We start from the raw sequence: 22,513 nt of genomic DNA, 5'->3' as shown, positions 1-22,513 counted from the left end.
CTTAGTGGGTCCCAGGGTCTCTGAGTGTCTGGGGTCGTCTCAGGAGTGGTCTCAGGAGTGCTATGCCCCACTTGTGCGTTATGGCACCAGGTGGGGGTCATCTTGGGCATCATCTGCCCTCCCAAGCCTGCATGGCACCGGACTGGTGGTCATCTCATGCTAGCTTCCTGTCTGGGCAAGTCTGGTGGACATCTCAGGCTGGCTCCTTCCCTGGCTCGCCCAAGTGACCCCTTGCAAGGGTCCTCTGTCTCAGGCTTACCCAGGGATCCTATGATCCCAAGTGGGGTTCTAGTTTCTGGTTTGTTCCCTGTCCTGGAAGCCCATCCAGGTCTGTTTGGCACAGGACTGGTGGTCATCTCAGGCTAGCTCCCTGTGCAGGGCCCTGGTGCTAGACTAGTGGTTGTTTCAGGCTCGCTTTTTACAGGGAATGTTAGGCTACGAATCTAATCATTCAGGTGTTCACAGGTCAGAACACCGAGTGTGACCTCTCTCCTCTCTGCCACCTACTGACACACATGTGACACAGCAGCCACACCGGCAAGACTCTGGAGGCAGGGGCGAAGCTGCTTTCAAAGCACCCTCCACCCCTGTCATAACGTCTATCTGAATGGCAAAGATCAAATGATCAACCTAACACTGTGAACTGGCAGGAAAGAGGCAGAGCTCCTGGAGCTGGACACTCAGGAACAACGCACACAGGAACTTCCTGTACAACTCTGGGAAGTGCCTTAGCACTTTTCCAGCCGATCAACCATACGTTCACCTCGTCCCTCATCAATTTCTCTCTAGTCTAAAAGAGATGATCACTTCATTTATACAAGAATCTATATTTAAGTGAATAGAGCGGCTCTATTCATAACTATCTCACACTGGAAGCAAACCAGATGTTCTGGTGATGAGGGAAAGGGTAATCAGTGGTACATCTGTGCACTGGATGCTGCTCAACAAGAATGAGCAGGTGCATCAGGGAGCATGCATGCACACACACGGACACACACACACACACACAGTTAAGATGTAATAATTTTAAAAGACAACCTTCTGAGGGGCTGGAGAGATTGATCACTGGTTAAAAGCACTTGCAGCTCCCAGGTCAAGTTGCTAACAACCATCTGTAACTCCAGCTCCAAGGGGACCTGATGCTCTTTGCTGGCCTAAGAGGCTACCTGTACATCTGTACATCTGTACATCTGCACATATTTATGTGTCACACACACACACACACACAGCAGGGGGAGAGAAAAGGGGAGGAGAGGAGAGACAGAGAGATAGTGAATTAAAAAAACAAAACAAAACAAAAAAAACAAAAACCAGCCAGGCCTGGTGACACATGCCATTAATCCCAGCCTTCAGGAGGCAGAGGCAGGTGGATCTCTGACTTTGAGACCAACCTGGTTCATATAATGAGTTCCAGGACCACCAGGACTACATAAAGAGACCTTGTCTCAAAAAGCAAGCAAACAAACAATAACAAAAACCTTTCCCTGCCTGGGTATGGTGGCTCAGACATGTAACTCCAACAATTAGGGGACCCAGGCAAAAGAATTGTCTTGCCTCCTGGGATATGATATTAAACCATAAGTTTTTGTTTTTTGTTTTTGTATTTTTGGGTTTTTGTTTTGTTTTGCTGTTGTTTGTTGTCTTTAAAAATCCTTTCTCAGTTTCTTCATCTATAAAATTAATATACTTTCTTCACTATAGCTGCCAGGCGGGATGGATTTAGATGAAAGGGTACTATGTCCACATTGGATTCTGGGTGAATGGTTAGCTGCCTCCCTGGATTCCCGCTCTGGTCTCATTGCTCTACACGGCCCCAGAATACTCTTTTACATCGTTGACTCTCACATCTCACCTCAAAAACGAGAGCTGTCAGTTAGATCCACTCAGATACTTCCTGCTCTGTCCCCAACCCCAGCAGCTCTCCTTGCTTTCTGAAACCCTACACATGTCTGCATAATTCTTGATGTGTTTAAAGCACTTTCAAAAATATACTTCCTTCATTTGTTACCGAATCCAGGATTTAATATATTCTATCGCAGTGAGAGCCAAACTTCAGAATAACGGACAAAACCCACCAGACTGCTGAGGCCAGGATCTGGTGGGGCAGGGGGACCCTATGCACTGGTGCAGATAACCGTCTGCATCCGGTTGCTACAGAGGCCCCCATCTGCTCACAAACCCTGTCCTCCTGGCCAGGACATGTATGTGGGGGCCTTACTCACATGCCAGTCCTCAGGGGGACTGTGGCAGAGCCACCAGGTCCTTAGCGGGCTTGTCACAACCCCCCTCCCTGAACTCCGGATGCTGGGGCCCACAGAAGCCTTCTCTGTAGCAGGTGAGACACGGTGAAGGATCCTTTTCAAACCACTTCCTGAATCTGCTTCGGGTCTTGGGTAAGTTATTGATTTCTTTGGTTAGAAGGCAAGCATGACGGCATCTGAGTTTCCATGCTGTAGATGTGACATCCTTTTTTCCTTCGTTCTCTGTGTGCAGCAGGCAGGAGGAGCCCAGGACATTCATTCCCCGGCTCCTCCCCTCCCTTTCTCCACCCCCAACCCTCCCCCTACAGACTCTTAGACTTTCCTGTAAAGCAAGGAGTGAGTTGTAGCAAGGATTCCTGGGCTAGGTTGTCAGACTCACCTCACTTTTTTATTTTTAATGGTATTTATTGAAGACAGGGTCTCACTACGTATCCCAGACTAGCCTACAACTTACTGTGTACTCTACGCTGGCCCACAACTCATGACAAGGCTCCTGCCTCAGCTTCCTAAATGCTAGGATTACAGACATGACCAGAGGTCCGCGAGGGTGGCACTGTTGCATCTCCAAGCCACAGCCGCCCTTCCTGGCATGTGGAGCTATAGCCTCCTCTGGAGTCTCTGGGCTGCGCTTCAGCACGTCTAAGGGAAAAGAATGCTGTGGCTGCAGCTCCAAGCTGCGGGTGCCCAGGAGGGTCAGGGCTGAGGCAGGGCCCTGGGGGTCAGATAAGACATCGTATCTCAAGGCAGGAAATGCCAGGTCTCACTTATACACAGTGGGGACTGAATTAGGGTCTGAGTGCACAGTGAGGATTGGAAGCAGGATGGCACCCGGGGTGGGGGTGGGGGCGCTGAGTGGGCGGAGTAGGAGCAAGCAACACCCGCTGGATGCGAGGCATCACTTCCAGGAGTCTAGAGGCACCTGATCGGGCAAGGATGTGACAAAGTCCTGAGGACTGAAGGAGGTTTGGAGAAGTAAGCCCACCTAAGACTATCTCTCTCTGAAACCTAGTCTCTCCTCCTTCCTTCCCAACATCCAGGCCTTCTAGGCCTTCATACCAGGTCACCTCTTTTCCTTTACTCAAAAACACAGCCGGCCATGTGTGCCCTTTAACCTGACAGGAGGAGAGGATAGCCTGGACTTAGCAGGTAGAATGGACAGAGGGTAGGGCTCTTTATGATCTTGAGGATGAAATGTATCTCCAGCCCTTTCCTTTTCTTCTTTATTTATTTCTTCCTCCCTTTCTTTTGAGGCAAGAGCTCACTAAGTTCTATCCTTGAACTTCCTCTGTAGCCCAGGCAGGCCTTGAACTCAGGATTCCCAGACTTCAGCCCCATAAGTAGCTGAGATTACAGGTCTCTCCCATCAGGGCTTCCCATTGGCTTCCTCCAATTACATGTTGGGACCTGAACTGGAAGGCTTTCCCCTTCCTGCCTTCGGATACCCCTTGAACTAGTAAGTCCCCACAGCAGCCTGCTCTCAGGCCAGGGCATGCGGTGAGCAGAGAAGGGGGGGCGGGCTGCTCTGATGCCCTGGTCCCACACTACAGCGGCAGCACTCTCTGTTCCTTTGCTCCCAAACTCTAGGCAAGAGATAGGAGCAGGGGTGAAGGATAGGATAATATTTTAAAGCTCAGTTAATGTCAGGGCTACTCGGCAAGAAAGTAGTGTAATCTCTCAATCTCTCTCTCTCTCTCTCTCTCTCTCTCTCTCTCTCTCTCTCTCTCTCCCCCCCCCCTCTCTCTCTCACATGCACACACTTTCACACTCTGTCCTCCCCACTCTCTCCTTTCTCCCTCCTCTCTTTCTTCTTCTCCTCCTCCTTCTTCTTCTTCTTCTTCTTCTTCTTCTTCTTCTTCTTCTTCTTCTCCTTCTTCTTCCTCTTCCTCCCCCTCCTCCTCCTCCCCTTTTTCTTCTTTTTTTCTTCTTTCTCTTCTTCTTCCTCTTCCTCCTCCTCTCCCCCCTCTCTTATTTTGTGTTTTGTTTTGTTGTTTTGTTTGAGACAGGGTTGCTCTGTGTAGTCCTGGCTGTCCTGGAACTCTGCTGGGATTAAAGGCATGTGCAGCCACCACCTGGCTTTTTATGTTTCTTTTGAGGCCTGGTTGGGAATGGTTGGAAATAAAAGCAAGAGAATATAGGCAGACAGTCCCTTAAGGATGCTTGTGATGCTTCCTCTGCCCCTGCAGTGAAGGGAAGGACATCTCAGTGGGCATCCCATGCAGAGGATGGTATAGCCACGGTGAAGCAGCTGTCGCAGTTTGGTCTAGAATCCAGATTCTAGATGTTTTCCGCTCCCGCTGCCGAACAGGCTCCACAGAGATGGAAGCCACGCACATCTGGGTGAAGCAGCCTAGAGCTTGCAGATTATTCTGTAGCTCAGTGTAGTGCAGTATATAGTTCAGGGTGTCAGAGTGGGGACATGGTGTAGGATGGTAAATCATGGCGCAGGGTGCCTGAGTCCTGGCTTTGCATACTTATGTGGACCTCTGATCTCTGACCTCTCTCCTCCTCAATGTCTGGTGGAAGCAGATAATCTCTTGACCTTGGGGTACTTGAGGTAACCTGCCTGTTGTTTTCACTCATACCTACTCTCGCCACCTACTCTGCCCTAAAAGACCTCCAGTTCCTCTCCTTTGCTTTTGTTTTGTTTGAGACATGTGCTCATTTTGTAACTGAGGCTCTCCTGGAATTCCCCGTGTGGCCCAGGATACGCTCAGTTCAAGGCTATCATCCTATCTTAGCCTTCCAAGTATCGGGAGTATAGGACTTGATCACCATGGCTGACACTCTTTCTGGTTTTGTCTTCTCTCTTCTGGCAGCACTCCAAGATACCTCACCTCAGGATCCCTTAGTGAAGAATGAAGTTGAGTATAGAGTACTATAGGGCAGTGGAGTGAGTGGAGTGAGTGGAGTGGAGTGAATGGAGTGTAGTCCAGTGCAGTGCAATACAGTGTAGTGCAGTGTAGTGTACTGTACTGCAGTGCACTGTAGTGGTGTAGTATAGTATAGGGTAGTATAGTGCAGTGTAGTGCAGTGTAGTGTACTGTACTGCAGTGTACTGTACTGCAGTGTAGTGTAGTATAGGGTAGTATAGTGTAGGGTAATATAGTGCAGTGTAGTGCAGTGCAGTGTACTGTACTGCAGTGTACTGTAGTAGTGTAGTGTAGTAAGTGTAGTATAGTGTAGAGTAGTATAGTGTAGGGTAGTATAGTGCAGTGTAGTGCAGTGCAGTGTAATGTAGTGCAGTGTAGTGCAGTGTACTGTAGTGTAGTGCAGTGTGTGTGGTGTAGTGCAATGTCATATAGTGTAGCACAGGGTGGTGCAGTGTAGTGCGGTACAGTTCTGTTTAGTGTGGTGCACTAGTACTATACCATATCATAGTGCAGTGTAGGTAGTATACTGTAGTGTACTATAGTATAGTGTGCTATAGTGCTGTATAGTATAGTGTGCTGTAGTGCAGTGTAGTGTGCTATAGTGTAGTGTAGTATAGTCCAGTGCAGTTGCAGTACAGTATAGTGTGCTGTAGTGCAGTGTAGTATTCTGTAGTGCAGTGTGGTATGCTGTAGTGCAGTGTAGTGTACTGTAGTGCAGTGTAGTGTGCTGTAATGCAGTGTGGTATACTGTAGTGCAGTGTAGTGTACTGTAGTGCAGTGTAGTGTACTGTAATGCAGTGTGATATACTGTAGTGCAGTGTAGTGTACTGTAGTACAGTATAGAATAGCATGCTGTAGTACAGTATGCTGTAGTACAGTATGCTGTAGTGCAGTGTAGTATGCTGTAGTGCAGTGTGGTATGCTGTAGTGCAGTGCAGTGTACTGTAGTGCAGTGTAGTGTGCTGTAATGCAGTGTGGTATACTGTAGTGCAGTGTAGTGTACTGTAGTGCAGTGTAGTGTGCTGTAATGCAGTGTGGTATACTGTAGTGTAGTGTAGTGTACTGTAGTGCAGTGTAGTGTGCTGTAATGCAGTGTGGTATACTGTAGTGTAGTGTAGTGTACTGTAGTACAGTATAGAATAGCATGCTGTAGTACAGTATGCTGTAGTACAGTATGCTGTAGTACAGTATGCTGTAGTACAGTATGCTGTAGTGCAGTGTAGTATGCTGTAGTGCAGTGTAGTATGCTGTAGTGCAGTGCAGTGTAGTATAGTGTGCTGTAGTGCAGTGTAGTATGCTGTAGTGCAGGGCAGTGCAGTGTAGTGTAGAGTGAACCTCATCAGTCCAATAGACCTGCAGTTGTGTAACAGTTCTGTGACGGTTCTTGGCTGCCTCCTGCTTCTCAGATGTGTGCCATCCAGCTCCTGTGCTTCCCCCACTTTACTATATGAGTTATCTCCAAGCTACCCTGCTCTGGTGATACTGCACACATTCATTTACACTTTCTGGCTTCTTACCTCACCCAGGCCTTGCCTCAGCAGGCCAGAGCTACTCTATCACTGTTGCTACGGCAGAGCCTCTCCTTTCACTGAGTCTCTGTGCTTTCTCCACTGATGCTCAACACCAATTGCATGCCTGTACTCTGAAGTGTGGTTCTGTTTTCTCCAGTCTCTCCACATCTTGCTTGAGTGGATGGGTTACTATAGGTGTCCTTTCAAATAAGAGGACAGATGCTCCAAAGTAGGTCAGCTGGATTTGAAACAGGAGAAAACACTGCACTGGGTGATGGCCCTGAAAATTCCATTTGCTTCCCGGTGATTTCTGGAGATACATAGCACAGGGGCATTGGTTATACTGGACCAAGGCTGAGGCCTGGACAATAGGTGGACTGGCTTCTAGTCTCAGCTCAGAAATGACCACAGGATCCTCTCTCCAGTTTTTAGCACTTCGGTTTTCCCCCATTACAGGGATATGCGCTTCCTGACCCCCCCATGGATTGTGGAGTTGAGATGATTCTCACTGATAGGTACTAAGAGAAAGGGAGCCATGGGAAGGACTGCTGGTTCCTCGATTATGTTACAGTTGGGATGGTTGCTACTAGAGTTAAAAGGTCAGGAACACTATGCATAAAAGATAACAAAGCTTTTAGTTAGGTGTGAACCAAGCAGATCTGATGAGAAACAGGTAGGGAGGCGCTGAGAAGAAAGCCCAGTGTTAGAGGGATGGCTAACAAACTCCTGTAAGACCTCTTCCCCTGGGGAAACATGCTGGGCACTACCGATTTATTATTATCTTCTTCTTCCTCCTCCTCCTCCTCCCCCTCCTCTGATCCCTCTTCCCCCTCCCCTCCTCCTTTTATTCTCCTATTCCTTCTCCTCCTTCTCCTTTTTTTTGGGGGTGGTGGTGGTGGTAGGGTACAGGGTCTCATCTACCCCAGGCTAGCCTTGAATTCTCTGTGTAGCTGACATTGGCCTTGGACTCCTGATTCCCTGCCTCCACCTCCAGACTGGTGAAAGTACAGCCATGTCCCACCACGCCAGGCTTGGATATGATCAGGATTTCCACACAGCACTTCAGAGACAGCTAGTTCTTTCTTATAGTGAGCTGCCCTATGCAGTTCTGGATATTTGTGGCCTGTTCTCCTTGATCATAATGTCAAAAAAAAACTATAGATACAGATATAGGACGACTGGTAGAGGCCTTGTCTAAGATGCACGAAGTGGCCCTGGTTTCAATTTCTAGTTACCAGGTAAGCTGGAGGTGGTGGTGCATGCCTGGATCCCCACATATGAGAGGTGGAAACAGAAGCACCAGTGTTCAAAGTCATCCTTAGCTATGTGGGAGTTCAAAGCCAGTCTGAGCTACCCAGGATCTTGTCTCAAAAGAGGATCCAGTAGAGAACCACTAGGCTGGGCATTGTTGTGAAACTCTTTCCTATGCTATCTGGATGGCCTCTGGCTAAGCCATCCAATGTGATTATTTTAATGAATAGTTTGATAGCAAATCACATTTGTTGCCAACAAGCTCTGGAGATAAGACAGAAACAGTCCTCAGTGAGTACTGGTCTTAGCTGTTGTTCCTGCTCACTTGTTATGTACTTGTGTGTGTCATTCATTTTTTTCCTTTTGTTTTCTTTCCTTTTTTCGTTTTTTTGAGACAAGGTTTCTCTGTGTAGCCCTGGCTGTCCTGGAACTCACTCTGTAGACCAGGCTGGCCTCGAACTCAGAAATCCACCTGTCTCTACCTCCCAAGTGCTGGGATTAAAGGTGTGCGCTACCACTTCATTTTTTCCCATATACTCTGTCTTACACTCTGGTCCCGATTCGTTTCCTTCTCAGAAAATCTGGCTCTCTGCACAGCCACACCCCTATGTCAGAGCTCATCTTATTCTGCATTCTGACTGGTAGTTTGTTCTCTGTCCACTAGACTTGAAGGACCATGACTGCCCAGTCAAAGATCATCCTCTCCATTGTGTTTCCAGCCTTTGTCTGGAACATGTGATGTTCTTAGTATGTTAAGTCCAGTGAACATATAACAGGAGTGATAATATATTGGGTTTATTGTGGGTCAGAGGTACAGAATTTAACAAAGGCTTATGTCTTAGTCAGGGTTTCTATTCCTGCACAAACATCGTGACCAAGAAGCAAGTCGGGAAGGAAAGGATTTATTCAGCTTACACTATCACATCACCAAAGGAAGTCAGGACAGGAACTCACGCAGGTCAGGAAGCAGGAGCTGATGCAGAGGCCATGGAGGGATGCTACTTACTGGCTTGCTTCCCCCGGCTTGCTCAGCTTACTTTCTTATAGAACCCAGGACTATCAGCCCAGGGATGGCACCGCCCACAATGGGCCCTCTCACCCTTGATCACTAATTGAGAAAATGCCTTACAGCTGGATCTCGTGGAGGCATTTCCTCAAGGGAGGCTCCTTTCTCTGTGATAACTCCAGCTTGTGTCAAGTGGACACACAAAACCAGCCAGTACAGCTTATTACTTTACAGGAGCCTTTGCCTGGGCTTATTTACAGTTTACTCTGCAGCTAGGAACTTTACACATGTTCATGAAACAGATGAAACCCTTTTTTTCAGATGAGGAAATTAGGGCTCCTTTCAGCAAGAATTGGAGGAGCAAATGGACCCAAGACTATCTCTTGATGACCAGAATCCACCCTCCCCGCCCCTCTCCAACCCAACATGCACTGTTTATACCCAGTGACATGGGGGGTGGGGTGGATACAGCAAGAAGCCCAGACACCCACATAACTGCAGGCTCTGGTTCAGTCTGTCTCGTATTACCTTTTTTTCCTTTACACTCAGAAACCTGTATATTGTCTCTTTTCACATAAGGAATAATCATTGGGTTGGGACCAGAACGATGGCTTTATTGTTATGTTACCATTTAGATCAGCTTATCTTTGCTTCTTTGAGGGATCTGCAGAGTTATGGAAACTGTCAGATCAGACAGAATCTTTCTCTAATTACATCTTTTTTAAAAGTCGTTTTTAGATTATTTTATGTTTATGTTTCTGAGTATTTGCCTGCATGTATGTATGTGGACCATGTTTGTGCCTAGTACCTGTCGAGGTCAGAAGAAGGTGTCGAATGCTCTGGATTTGGAATTACAGATGGTTGTGAACCAGCATGTTGGTGCTGGGAACCAAACCCAGGCCCTCTATAAGAGCAACAAGTGCTCTTAACTGTTGAGCCATCTTTGAACTCCCCCATCCTCATAATGATATATAGTTTCATTTGAGTTTTTTTAAAAAAAGATCTATTTGTTTAATGTATATGAGTACACTGTAGCTGTCCTCAGACACACCAGAAGAGGGCATCAGATCCCATAAAAGATGGTTGTGAGTCACTACGTGGTGGCTGAGAATTGAACTCAGGACCTCTAGAAGAGCAGTCAGTGCTCTTAACCACTGTGCCATCTCTCTAACCCCTTATGTGATATTTTGAGACAGAGTCTTTCTCTTTGTAGTCCTGGCTGCCCTGAAACTTGTTATGTGGACCAAGGAGACCTAAACTCACAGAGATTTCCCCTGCCTCTGCCTCCTCAGTGCTGGGATTAAAGGCATGTGCATGTACCACCATGCCCAGCCCAAAATGGTATTCTTGAGGAACAAAATTTCACATGTGGCCAGGAATCAAAGGAAAAAAAAAATCAGACTCTCACTCTATAGCTCAGGCTGTCCTGTAATTTATTATGTAGTCCTGGCTGGCCTTGAACTCAGTTATTTTCCTTTCTGGGCTTTCTGAACACTGAGATTACAAGTACAAGCCATAGGATTGTTTGAATGAGAATGACTCCAATAGACTTTTACATTTGAATACTTGGTCCCCAGTTAGTGGAACTGTTTGGGAAGGATTAGGAGGTGAGACCTCCTTGGAAGATGTGTGGTCTTGTTAGAGGGGGACACCCTTTTGAAGTAAGTGTGTCACTGGAAGAAGGCTTTGAGACTTCAAATCTCATACCAGGCACAGTCTCTCTCTGTCTGCTGCCAGCAGATCAGGATGTAAAGCTCTCAGCTACTGCTCCAGAGCCTGTCTGCTTCCCATCATGATGATAGTGAACTAACTCTCTAAAACTATATGCAAGACCCCCCACCCCACTTACATGCTTTCTTTTATTCATGTTTCCTTGCTCATGGTGTCTCTTTATAGCAATAGAATAGTAGCTAAATGAGCTCTCTCAAAGGCAGGAGAAGAATTGGAATAGCAAGATAGTTCATCAGGTAAAGACACTTGCTGCCAATCCTGATGACTTGAGTTTAATCCCTAGATAGTTAAAGAATGAACTCCCAAAAGAAGTTGTTCTCTGACCTCCATATGAGTGCTATGGTATGAACACACACACACACACACACACACACACACACACACACACACACCATAAAAAGGAGGGAGAAAGAAGAAAAAGGAAAAGAAATTGTTTGAGAGATGGGAGTGGGGCTAGAGAGATAGCTCAGAAGCTAAGAGTACTGGATGCACTTCCAGAGGTCATGAGTTCAATTCTCAGTAACTACATGGCTTACAACCATTTATAATGTAATCTGGTGCCTTCTGGCCTGCGGGCATTCATATAGGCATAATACTGTAAAATAAATAAATAAATAAATAAATAAAAAATAAATAAATAAGAGTTGGGAGTGTTGCTCAGTTGGTAAAGTGCTTGCTTAGAATGCTCAGTATCCCAGGTTTTGATCTCCATACAACACACACCAAGCACAATGATATAGACCTGTATCCTCAGCACCCAAGGGGCAGGAGGATCAGAAGTTCAGGGTTATCCTCAACTATGTAGCATATTTAACTACCAGTCAGGGATACATGAGAGCCTGTCTCAAAAACAAAATAATAATAATAATAATAATAAGTAAAATAAGCCAGAATCAAAATATAAATACCTATATAGACCTACATAGTTTTCTCTCCTATGCAGATCTAGGCTAAATTTATGCTAAATATATACTGTGTGTCTATATATAGGATACTTTGTATCCTTTGTTTGTTTTTTTGAGACAGGGTTTCTCTGTGTAGTCCTGGCTGTCCTAGAACTCACTCTATAGACCAGGCTGGCCTCGAACTCACCCTGCCTCTGCCTCCCAAGTCCTGGGATTAAAGGCGTGTACCACCACTTTGTATCCTAACTTAACAAATACTAACACGTCCTTTGTGGAACAGATCAAAATGTCTGCTTTAGATAGGCATGGTCCTGCATGCCTATAATCATAGCACTTTGGAGAGGCTGAGGCTGGATTGCCAAGTTTAAGTTTGTTTTCTTTCTTTGTCTTTTGTGGTATTGGATCCCACAGGCTAGACAAGCACCCTACCACAGTATCTCCAAGTCTCTTCTCATTTTTTTTTTTAAAGATTTATTTATTTATTTTATTTATGAGTACACTGTAGCTGTCTTCAGACACACCAGAAGAGGGCATCGAATCTCATTACGGATGGTTGTGAGCCACCATGTGGTTGCTGGGATTTGAACTCAGGACCTCTGGAAGAGCAGTCAGTGCTCTTAACCGCTGAGCCATCTCTCCAGCCCCCTCTTCTCATTTTTTAAAAAAATTTATTTTATTTATATGACTACACTGCCACTGCCTTCAGACACACCAGAAGAGAGCATCAGATCGAATTACAGATGGTTGTGAGCCACTGTGTAGTTGCTGGGAATTGAACTCAGGACCTCTGGAAGAGTAGTCAGTGTTCTTAATCACTGAGCCATCTCTCTAGTCCCTCTTCTCCTTTTTTTTTTTTTTTTTGTTGTTGTTTGTTTGTTTTGCTTTTTGGAGACAGGGTTTCTCTGTGTAACTCTGGCTATCCTGGAACTAGCTATGTTGACTAGGCTGGCCTCAAATTCTCAAGAGATTCACCTGCCTCCTGAGTGTTGGGATGAAAGGTTTGTGCCACACTGCCCAGCTCTTCTTGTTTTTTTTATTTATTTATTTATTCATTTATTTATCTTTAATTTTTAGACAGGATTGCTATCTTAGTTAGGGTTTCCATTGCTGTGAAGACACACCATGACCTATAAGGGTCTATGATTCCCTGAGGAATGATATCCCCGACTCAAATAGTGTGTAAACGCAGAGTGTTTTATTCTGTAGAAGTCCAGCATGTTAGGGTCTCTCATTACCAAGATAAAAAGACAGCCAAGCAAGCTTACAGGCCCGATTTAAAGCACATTAGGGGAATTCCAGGGTAGGTGAGCTTTGTCTTACTCTGTCTTTAGGCATTCCAGAACCATTACCAATGCCTGGGGGCTGGAGCCTGGAGTTTTTTTCCTAGTAACTGACTTGCCTGGGCTTGTCTGGACTTGTCTGTTTCTTAGGCCTAGTCTCCTGGACTGTCCATTTGAAGCCTGTCATGGAGTCAGTTTAGCCTTTTCATTTCCCCCTTCAGTTTTGGGCCACCTCGAATCTTTGAGTTGTTTCTATGGACTGGTATTGTTGTTCGACAATAAATATGTTCCCTTTTTTTTTTCTTTCTTTTTTTTTTTTGTTTTTCGAGACAGGGTTTCTCTGTGTAGTTCTGGCTGTCCTAGAACTCACTCTGTAGACCAGGCTGGCCTCGAACTCAGAAATCCGCCTGCTCCTGCCTCCCAAGTGCTGAGATTAAAGGTGTGTGCCTCCACTGCCCAGCAATAATTCTGTTCCTTAACAAACTTAACTAAAACATTGATTATGTAAGGATCACAAGTCAAAGTTAACATATATATATTTTTTTTGTCTTGTAGTCTCTTTCTGACTAGAAATAATATTTTGTTGTACCTAAGGTTGTACAGAGTCCTCTCTGCTGGAAGAACAGCAAGTCTAGGCCTCTTCTGTTCTTTAAGACTATTTTTGTCAGGAAGAATAGGGAATCCTGGAGGACTGTGATGGACTTTTTCATCTCCTGTTTATCTTTATCTATCGCCATCAGTAGGGCCTTGTAATTTTTATCTTGGAGTATTAGGGCTGAGGCCCCTACACTAGCAGTTCTGGCCAGCCCTATGCCAAGGAGAGAACCTAGTAACCCAGTGGAAATGGCCATCCTTTTAACTTGATTGTTTGGAGGAGTTAGCTGGTTGAAGACATTCTCCCCAGAGTAATAAGTCACTCTGGGTACAAGCTATACTAGAACATAAAAATCCTCAGTCATATTTACAACCAGGCCATAAATGCATGGAGTAAGCCCCGAGGTACAAGCCCACCAAGCATTGTCTGGGGGCAGCATGTATCCTGTAACAGTAGGGGTTACAGTGTGGTTGCAGAGGTGAGAATAAGGTGAGAGTACCTTATTTCCAATGCAGAGTTCCTGTGCAGTGATCAACAGTCTTGTCTTAAGTCTGAGGAGAAAGGAGTTAAGAACTGGCAGTTCAATCAGCCTTCTTGCCAATCACTGTGAACTTGATGACAAAGTTGTTGCATCATCCCCTGGGGGTATCCAGATAGTAAGGGGGTTACAGGACAACTGGAGTTGCAGTTTTATCAGAATGACAGGGTATAAGGTTGCTTTTCATTTTTCCTGTGGCAGTTCACCTGGAAGCCTCCTCTGCTGGACCTCAACTGCTGGATAGACTCTCTCCTGGCAGGCTTAACATGGAAGTGGTATATCCACGTCCTGACCTCATCCACCTTAACAGCCATAGGCATGGTCAGGATCATGGTGTGAGGTCCTTTCCAGTAAAGTTCTAGAGTCTTGTGGTTATGTCTCTTAACCTAGACTTCATCATCTGGTTCAAAGCAATGGGGATTAGAGGAAGGAGCAGACTCATAAACCCGGGGGATGGCAGGCCAGAGTCGTTTCTGGACCCTGTGGAAGCCTTATAAGGATTTTAAAAACTTACATTGGTCATATTTAGCTAAGATATCAGACTAGAGGTTAGGCAGCATGAGAGGGGGCCTCCCATATAGGATCTCAAAAGGGGGGAGGGTATTCCTAGCCCTTTATAAGACATAGGAGAGATGCCCAATCACCACCAGTTTTAGGAGTTAATTTGGCCAAGGCCTACTTTAGGGTCCAATTCATCTTCTCTATTTGCTTTGAACTCTGAGGTCTGTATGTACAATGTAATTTCCAATTGATTTCCAGAACCCATGTTAGAGATTGAGTTACCTGGGAGAAGAATACTGGTCTATTGTCAAACCCAAGCAGGGTAGGGAAACCATAGCTGGATGTGATGTCTAGAAGCTTCTTTGTGATTAGGAGGGTTTCAAAGCCCACTCTCACAGTGACACACTTCCACCAATAAGGCTTCACCTCCTAATAGTGCCACTCCCTGGCCCCCCCATAGGCTTGTTCAAACATATGAGTCTATAGGGACCATACCTAAACATAGCATAATACAAAATACATTTAGTCCAACTTCAAAAGTCTTAAAGTCTATAGAAGTCTCAACAATGCTGAAAGTCCAAAGTTCAAAGTCTCTTCTGAGATTCATTCAATCACTTAACTATAATCCCCTATTAAGTCAAAATAAAAAAAGGCAGATCACATACCATAAGCATCACAGGATATAAATTACCATTCCAAAAGGTTATAGTGTAGAAATACTGGACTAAACAAGACCAAAAACCTGCTGGGAAAATTCCAAACTCTGCATCTCCATGTCTGATGTCAAAGTACTCTTCAGATCTCCAACTCCTTTAATCTTTGTTGACGCCTGGTTCCACTCTGTTAGCAGCTTTCCTTGGCAGATAGCCCATGCTCTGGCATCTCTAACATCTTGGGGTCTCCAAGGCAACTTCAACTCTTACAGCTTCTTGTTCCAATGTCTGAGATCCACACAAGATCTTCTGGGTTTCTCAAAAAGGGCTTAGGTCACTTCTCCAGGTCTGTCCTCTATAGCACTCTAGGCTCTGGTTGACTCTACTGCACTGCTGCTGCTGTTCCTGGTGGTCATCCGATGGTACCAGCATCTCCAATATGCTGGGGTCTTTCGGTGCAACTAGGCTTCACCAATAGCCTCTTGTAGGCTCCCTTCATGGTGCAAAGCCTCAACTTCTTTGCATGACCCCTTCAGTCCGGGGTTGTCAACTGCAGCTGAGGCTACACCTTCACCAATGGCTCTCCTTGGCCTCTCACAGTGCTGAGCTTTAGCTGTTCCCCATGGCTCTTTCATACCTTCAAAACCAGTACCACCTGGGTGACTCTTACACATTACCAAGTACAGCTTCGGAATGAGGTACAACCTTGGCTATCTCTGGAACACAGTTCTTTGTGCTCTTAGAAAACACTTCCCAGATTTGACCTCAGTGATGCTGGCTTCTTCTTAATCACTGTTAATTTCTTAGCTCCAGCTAACCAGTGTTAGTTATCCCTGTAGTCTCTTCTATTCCTGACTCTAAAGCCAGAGCCACATGGCCTAAGCTGGTCTGCTGCTTGCTGGGGCTGGAACATGCCATCGCCCCCTGCCCCCTTGTGCTATTACTTTATCACTAGCTTTCTATTTTTCAACTCCTTCGATGTCTAAGCTTGGCTGTCCTGGAATTTACTCTGTGAACTCACCTTGAACTCAGAGATCTGTATGCCTCGGTCTCCTGAGTTCTGGGATTAAAGGCATGGACCACCACATCTGGACATGGGTTTCTCTCTACTTGCAACTTGCTCTGTACCAGGCTAGCCTTGAACTCAGAAATCTGTTTGCTTTTGTCTCCTGAGATTAAAGGTGTGTACCACCATGCCTAGGCCTAAGCTTTACATGGCTACTATCCTGCAAGATCCTGAAAAAGCCTGTGTCTTCCAGTCTCAAGATCCGGAAACAGTTGTGCTCTCTGTTTCTGATTGTAGTTCATTTCAGATTAAAAGTCCAAATGAGCTGGGCGGTGGTGGCGCACGCCTTTAATCCCAGCACTTGGGAGGCAGAGGCAGGCAGATTTCTGAGTTCAAGAGTTCGAGGCTAGCCTGGTCTACAGAGTGAGTTCCAGGACAGCAGCCAGGGCTACACAGAGAAACCCTGTCTCGAAACAAACAAACAAACAAACAAAAAACAAACAAACAAACAAAAAGTCCAAATGAAAACAATAACCAAGTCCTTTGTTCAATTTCGAAAGTATAAACAATAAACTTAGCAGGGTGGGATCTTGCTTCAAAGTCACCACTTTCTTAATCTGTTTATCTCCTTGAAGACAGGATTACGCTCCATTCTATTTCCTGTTGCCCCTTTATTCTTTGAGCCATACATTTTGCATTTTTCCTTTCTATGCTTGCTATGCTTCATCAAAAAGCTCCTTTTAAGAGCAAACTAGAGGGTAAATCTATGCTGGGCTTTTCTCAGACTTCCTTTGTCAATGCAATTAATTGAGGTCTCTTTACCTTAGCTTCAGGCAGACACTTCAGACAAGGACAAAAAACAGCCACATTCTTCACCAAAATATCACAAGAACAGTCTCTAGGCCACATACTAAAATTCTTCGCCACTGAAACCTCTTGGGTCAGAAGGCCTCCACAGTTCAAATCACCCTCAGCAGCACTGCCTTCCACAGTCCTACTAGGATGGCCCATTGGCCCTACTTTAAGCATTCCACTGCTTCCCAAATCCAACGTCCTAAAATTCACATTCCTCCAAACAAAAGCACGGTCAGGCCTATCACAGCAATATTCCATTCCTGGTACCAACTTCTGTCTTAGTTAAGGTTTCCATCGATGTGAAGACATCACACGACCAAGGCAACTCTTACAAGGTCAACATTTAGTTGGGGCTGGCTTACAGGTTCAGAAGTTCAGTCTGTTATCATCAAGGCAGGAGAATGGCAGCATCCAGGCAGATGTGGGGCTGAAGGAGCCAAAAGTTCTACATTTTGATCCAAAGGCAGACAGGAGGAGACTGGCTCTCATGTGGCTAGGAGGAGGATCTCAAAGCCCACCCACACAGTGACACACTTCCTCCAATAAGGCCATACCTGCTCCAGTAAGACCACACCTCCTAATAGTGCAACTCCCTGGGCCACCACAATTGCTGTATCCCCATTACCTCAACTTCTGGGGTAGCTGAAGTTACAGTCCCGCACCACTAAGTGTAATCATAATTTTGCTTTGTTTGTTTGAGATAGGGTTTAACTGTGCATTCCTGGCTGGATTGGAACTTGCTATATAGTCTAGACTGGCCTTGAACTCACAGAGATCATCTTACCTCTGCCTTCTGAGTGTTTGGATTAAAGACTGTCCTAGTTATGGTTATTAGTGCTGTGATGAAACACCATGACCAAAAGCAAATTGGGGAGGAAAGGGTTTATTTGGCTTATACTTCTATATTGTGGTCAATCATTAAAGGAAGTTGGAACAGGAACTCAAGCAGGGCTAGAATCTGGAGGTAGGAGCTTAGTGATACAGAGACCATGGGGAAGTGATACTTACTGGTTTGATCTTCTGGCTTGCTCAGTCTACTTTCTTATAGAACCCAGGACCACCAACAGTAGGCTGGGCCCTCCCAATCAATCACTAAGCAAATGCCCTACAGCCTGATCTTAGGGAGGCACTTTTTCAATTGAAGTTTCCTCTCTTCAGATGGGGGAGGGGGAATGCCCATGACAGAGTGCAGAGCTAACTTCTGTCAAATTGACATAAAACTAGCCAGCACAAAGACCATAATATTGGGTTCTTGAAATGGAACTCAGTACCAGCAGATCATCCAACTTTTTAAAGGTTTATTTATTTTATTTTATGTGTGTAGGTGTTTTTCTACATCATACATTTTATTTTTCTATATCTGTGCAGCATGTTCACGCAGTGCCTATATAACCCAGAAGAAGGCCACAGATTACCTGTTACAACCTTACAGTTGTAAGCCGCCATATGGGTGCTAGGGATCGAACCAGGGAAGAACAACCAGCATTCTTAATCACTGAGCCACCTCTCCAGCCCCAGATCACCAAGTGTTTATTTTTTATTCCTCAGATTGTCAGATGTTTGAAAAAGTATTCAGTGTAAGAATTTTCAGCTGTTTGTTTTCTTTCTACTCGGCCTCCTCGAACAAATTGCCTGAAGGCAGTAACTCTTCCTAGCTTTCCCTGAGTTTCTTTATGAAAGCTGACAATAGTAACAAAGCTGAAATAGAAAGTGTTTTCTAGGCAGAAGATGAGCAAATATGAGTACCTTGTGTGCTCGACCGTATTTCCTTGTAAAGGGGCACTGAAAGCAGGGCAAGGCCTGGTTGGGTCTTTACCTTCAGGAGCCAGTTAGCCTTTTGTGTTCTCTAGGTAGCGGTATAAAGAAATGGTGGGAGTTGTTGAATAGGTACAGGGCTTGATGGAGTGTCCCACCTCTCTTGCCCAGGATTGGAAGCACTCCAAGAGGCCATGCAATGGCAATGTTTCATTACCCTGGTGTTTGCGCTCCTTTTCCTCAGATAAAGCCAGGGGTAACTCGAAGGTGCACGAAACAGGGTACAGCGGAGGTCTTCTTCAGTTAGGTCCTTGAAGAACACAAACTTCACTCCACCTCACCATCTGCTTATCTACTTACTCTTGAGCCTGAGTGGCAGCTCACAGGGGCGGAACAGAGCGTAGTGCCAAGGGCGGAGCCCGATGGACTTCAGGACCCTAAACCAGCTCGTTCAGAGCCCCGCCTCCAAACACCCAGCCCCGCCTCTTGAAGCAGACCCCGCCCCCAGCCCCGCCCCCTCCCGGAGCGGACTAGGACTCTTATTGCCTACCCTGGTCCGGGAGCCTCCACGCGGAGAGGCTCCCCGCCGCGCAGAGCTGCGGCCTCCGCATGGCATGGAGGAACCGCTCTCACCCCCACCGGAGTCCGGGCTGCTCTCGCCGCTGCTGCAGGGAGGCGTAGCCGCTGCTGCCCCAGAGCCCGGAGCCCGGCAACACCCGGGACATGAGACCGCGGCGCAGCGGTACAGCGCCCGCCTGCTGCAGGCCGGCTACGAGCCGGAGAGGTGACGCCCAGGGCAAGGCGTGCGGGCGCATCCGGGGCGGGAGGCAGAGAAGGGCGCGGCAGCGTCGGGAGACCGGGTAGCGTTGCGGGGAAGGCCAGGAGCAGGTCCCCTCTACTGCCATTCCACTTCCCCAGACGCAGTTAGACTGTCATACACCTGACTCTGGCTGGCGGATGCAGGCGGGCACTGTGCAAACAGTTCGGTGCTGCGTTGCTCCGGGGAGCTGGGGAGAGGGCGCAGGTTGTGATATCGCTCCCTAAAATTTTATCTAAGATCCGACCTATACTACACACTCAGCGACGCTTGGTGCAAGTGGCTCCGACCTCTGGGTTACAAAAAGTGCTTGTTGGAGTCCCGGTCCAACGTTGCTTTCTCCTCAGCTTTCTTCTTCTTCCTAGAACTGCCTTAATAGGTGTGGGTGTCCGGATTGAATGTCTGTCTCCCTAGGACCAGGTGAAGGTACTTGCAGTTTCTTACCAGGTGAGATCCAGTGAGGCTGCTGCTCTTCACTCCCTGGAGAGACTTGTACCTCAATGCAGGGGGTCTGGAAGGCAGTGAATGAGGGTCGCTGGAGAAAGAGTTGGGGCAGTGAACTGGGCCTCAAGGGAACTAGCTGGAAAAAGAGACAGCGGCTAATCTCTGGATTGAATCGCAGTTTGAAATGCAATCCTACTGTCCTTCCGGTCCAGGGGATTTGGACTTCTTTCTCTACCCCATCTGCTGGTGCTCAGCGGCTTGGGGAGGTGACCTGGCAGCTGGGCTTTGGGGGGAGGGTGGTCTGGGGAATTAGCCAGGTAGTTCTGCTCAGGGTCTGGCCGCTTACATAAGAACTTTTAACGGCTTTAGGGGCTACGAAGCTCAGCCCCTCTCGCCGGTGCTGGCTGTCTTTAGAACTGACTTAGGCTTAAGCATTCCCCATCCGTTTTTCTATAATAGAAATCTAGGTTGGAGGGCTTGAGGGGTTAGAGAGGTGCTACTACATGGGAGGAAGCGGGCGGTGGCACTTGTGAGTTTGAAGGAAGCCAGAATTGTAGAATTTCAGAGTTCAGGCAGCTGCATCTCTTTTCCAGATGTACTTCTGCATCAAAGGGACAGTGCCTACCCCACACCCTCCCGCCCCCCACTTAGGCTCAGACGGGCTTTGTGAACTTGAACCCCAGCCAGGCCAGTATAAGATTCAAAACCTGCCGGCTAGACCCCACATCTGCCTCCACCAACCTGAAGCTGTAGGAAGAGGCAAGGGTTCTCTGAGAAGCGCTGGGCTTGAGTCAAACATTACTGGTCTCTCTGGCTTGAACTTGGTGAGCCCTGCCCACTTATCACGGCCTAACAATGCTAATGTTGTCATTACCTTTAACCCCCCCCCCCCCAAAAAAAGTGTTGTTTTGAAATCTTGTTCCTCTAAACAACCTCAGATCAGATAGAGTCCTCTGGCCTCTTGCCTGAACTTCAGTGCCCTGGTGGACACTATTCCCCTATTCCCCTGAGCAGCTGGCTTGGACCTGCCCCCTGCCCTTGAAGCTGTGAGGAGGGGAGTCTCAGGGGACCAGCTGCCCTTCCTTGCGTTGAAGAGGCCCACTGGTTGCCTGGTGTCTCCTCCCTGTGGAGGAAGCAGCTGGGGAATTGCAGGAAGAGGGAGGGAGGAAGCCAGGGGGATGGATTAAGTCTCTAGAAAAGGACAGCCTAACCCAGCCTTGAGCCCAGCAGCTTAGAGTAAAGAAGAGCTCTGACATAGGTCAAAGCAGGAGGGAGAATGGGGCCCTGAAGTCTGTAATCACTGGGAAGGTGACCCTCCCCCATAACTCAGACCACCTGTCTCCTCTCCTGGAACCCAGGAGACACATTAAAGTTACCTGAGGTGGTCCAGCCCAGCTGTTCTCCTGGGCACCAGCCTTGGCTGAACCCTGAACCAGAGCCAGTCTTGACTCATGATGTAGGGACTAGTGACCCATAGCAGGCTCCTTAGGAACCCAGGGAGACCACTGGGGCAGGCCATGCTCAAAGCCTGTGATTGACATGGTGGCTATTTCTTCTGTGTCCAGGAAGGGCGGCAGTTTAGAATGACCAGGGTGTGTCTTCTGGCTAGTCTTACTGCTCTGACTATTGATAACAAGCGAGAGCTTCTAGTGCTGGCTCCCCATAAGGCCTAGGCTTCTAGATTGAAGCTCTGAGTGTTGGAGAACCAGAGGGAATCCCTGGCAAGCAGATACCAACCCCTAATTTGCTAAGAACTCCACCGGTCTCCTTTCTGATGTTCCAGGGTTTCCAGAATTCACACCAGGCCCTATCCTTTGGGCTCCACTGGTGCCCACCTCCCAAGAGTCAAGAAGACATCTGCAAATCCTCTGTAATACTTGAGCTCTATGGGAGACTTTCCTTTCCCTTTGCACATGGATGGAACAGACTCTGTTTTCCTGGCAGGGACCCGGGGGCATCACTGGGGAGGTTGGGCACCCCAGAGAGCCTGGTGGCTTGGAAGCCAAGGCTCCCCTGGGGCTGGCTGTCCCCACACTGTTGAGAGGTAAACAAACCCAGCCTTCCTGGGATGGGGAGGGAAGGAGCTACACAGCAGCTCTCAAGGCAGGGAGGGAGAAGAGTGTCTCCAGAACACCTAGTTTTCTCCCCAAATTTGTGGGAACTACAGGAGGGCAGGCTAGTGGCTAGGAGAAAGCTGTAATGACCTGGGATAACACTTCTGCCACCTCCACCTTCCTCCACGTGTGAATGGGTTTGCTACCTAATCTTATTGTCTCCCAGATTGAAATCTGGGTCTTGCTAGCCACTCAGAACTGACCACTAAAGTTCTCCTAAGGGGGGGGGGGCGACTGCTTCTGTCCTTGTTAGTATGCATTCCTGTTTATGCCACTGCCCCAAACCTTTTGAGTTTTCCCCAACTTCTAACCTGACATTATCCCTACTTCTCTAGACTAACCTTCCTGGTCTCTAGATCTTTCAGGACCTGAGAATTAGCGTGCGTTCATTCTCTCTCTCTCTCTCTCTCTCTCTCTCTC

The 22,513-nt window shown here is 47.1% G+C and overlaps 1 protein-coding gene and 1 non-coding gene across 3 annotated transcripts in view; one reads left to right on the top strand and one right to left on the bottom strand.

Annotated features, from left to right (window-relative positions):
• Positions 1-426: 426 nt before the first annotated feature.
• Positions 427-556, bottom strand: LOC114617144. Its single transcript, XR_003710746.1, has one exon. It is a non-coding gene; the product is annotated as a small nucleolar RNA SNORA17 (small nucleolar RNA).
• An 18,658-nt stretch (positions 557-19,214) lies between these two features.
• Positions 19,215-22,513, top strand: part of Impdh1 (inosine monophosphate dehydrogenase 1) — a 15,600-nt gene continuing 12,301 nt past the window's right edge. For both annotated transcript variants that reach the window (XM_028762580.1, XM_028762579.1), the window contains exon 1: positions 19,215-19,502. In XM_028762580.1, the coding sequence (XP_028618413.1) occupies positions 19,333-19,502 (170 nt within the window). In that variant the 5' untranslated portion in view covers positions 19,215-19,332. The remainder of the gene's footprint in view (positions 19,503-22,513) is intronic.

Source organism: Grammomys surdaster, unplaced genomic scaffold (genome assembly GCF_004785775.1).
Source record: "Grammomys surdaster isolate TR1022 unplaced genomic scaffold, NIH_TR_1.0 134, whole genome shotgun sequence".
Classification (NCBI taxonomy): Eukaryota; Metazoa; Chordata; class Mammalia; order Rodentia; family Muridae; genus Grammomys; species Grammomys surdaster.
The sequence above is the reverse complement of the archived record's forward strand: the minus strand, read 5'-3'. Positions and strand labels throughout refer to the sequence as shown.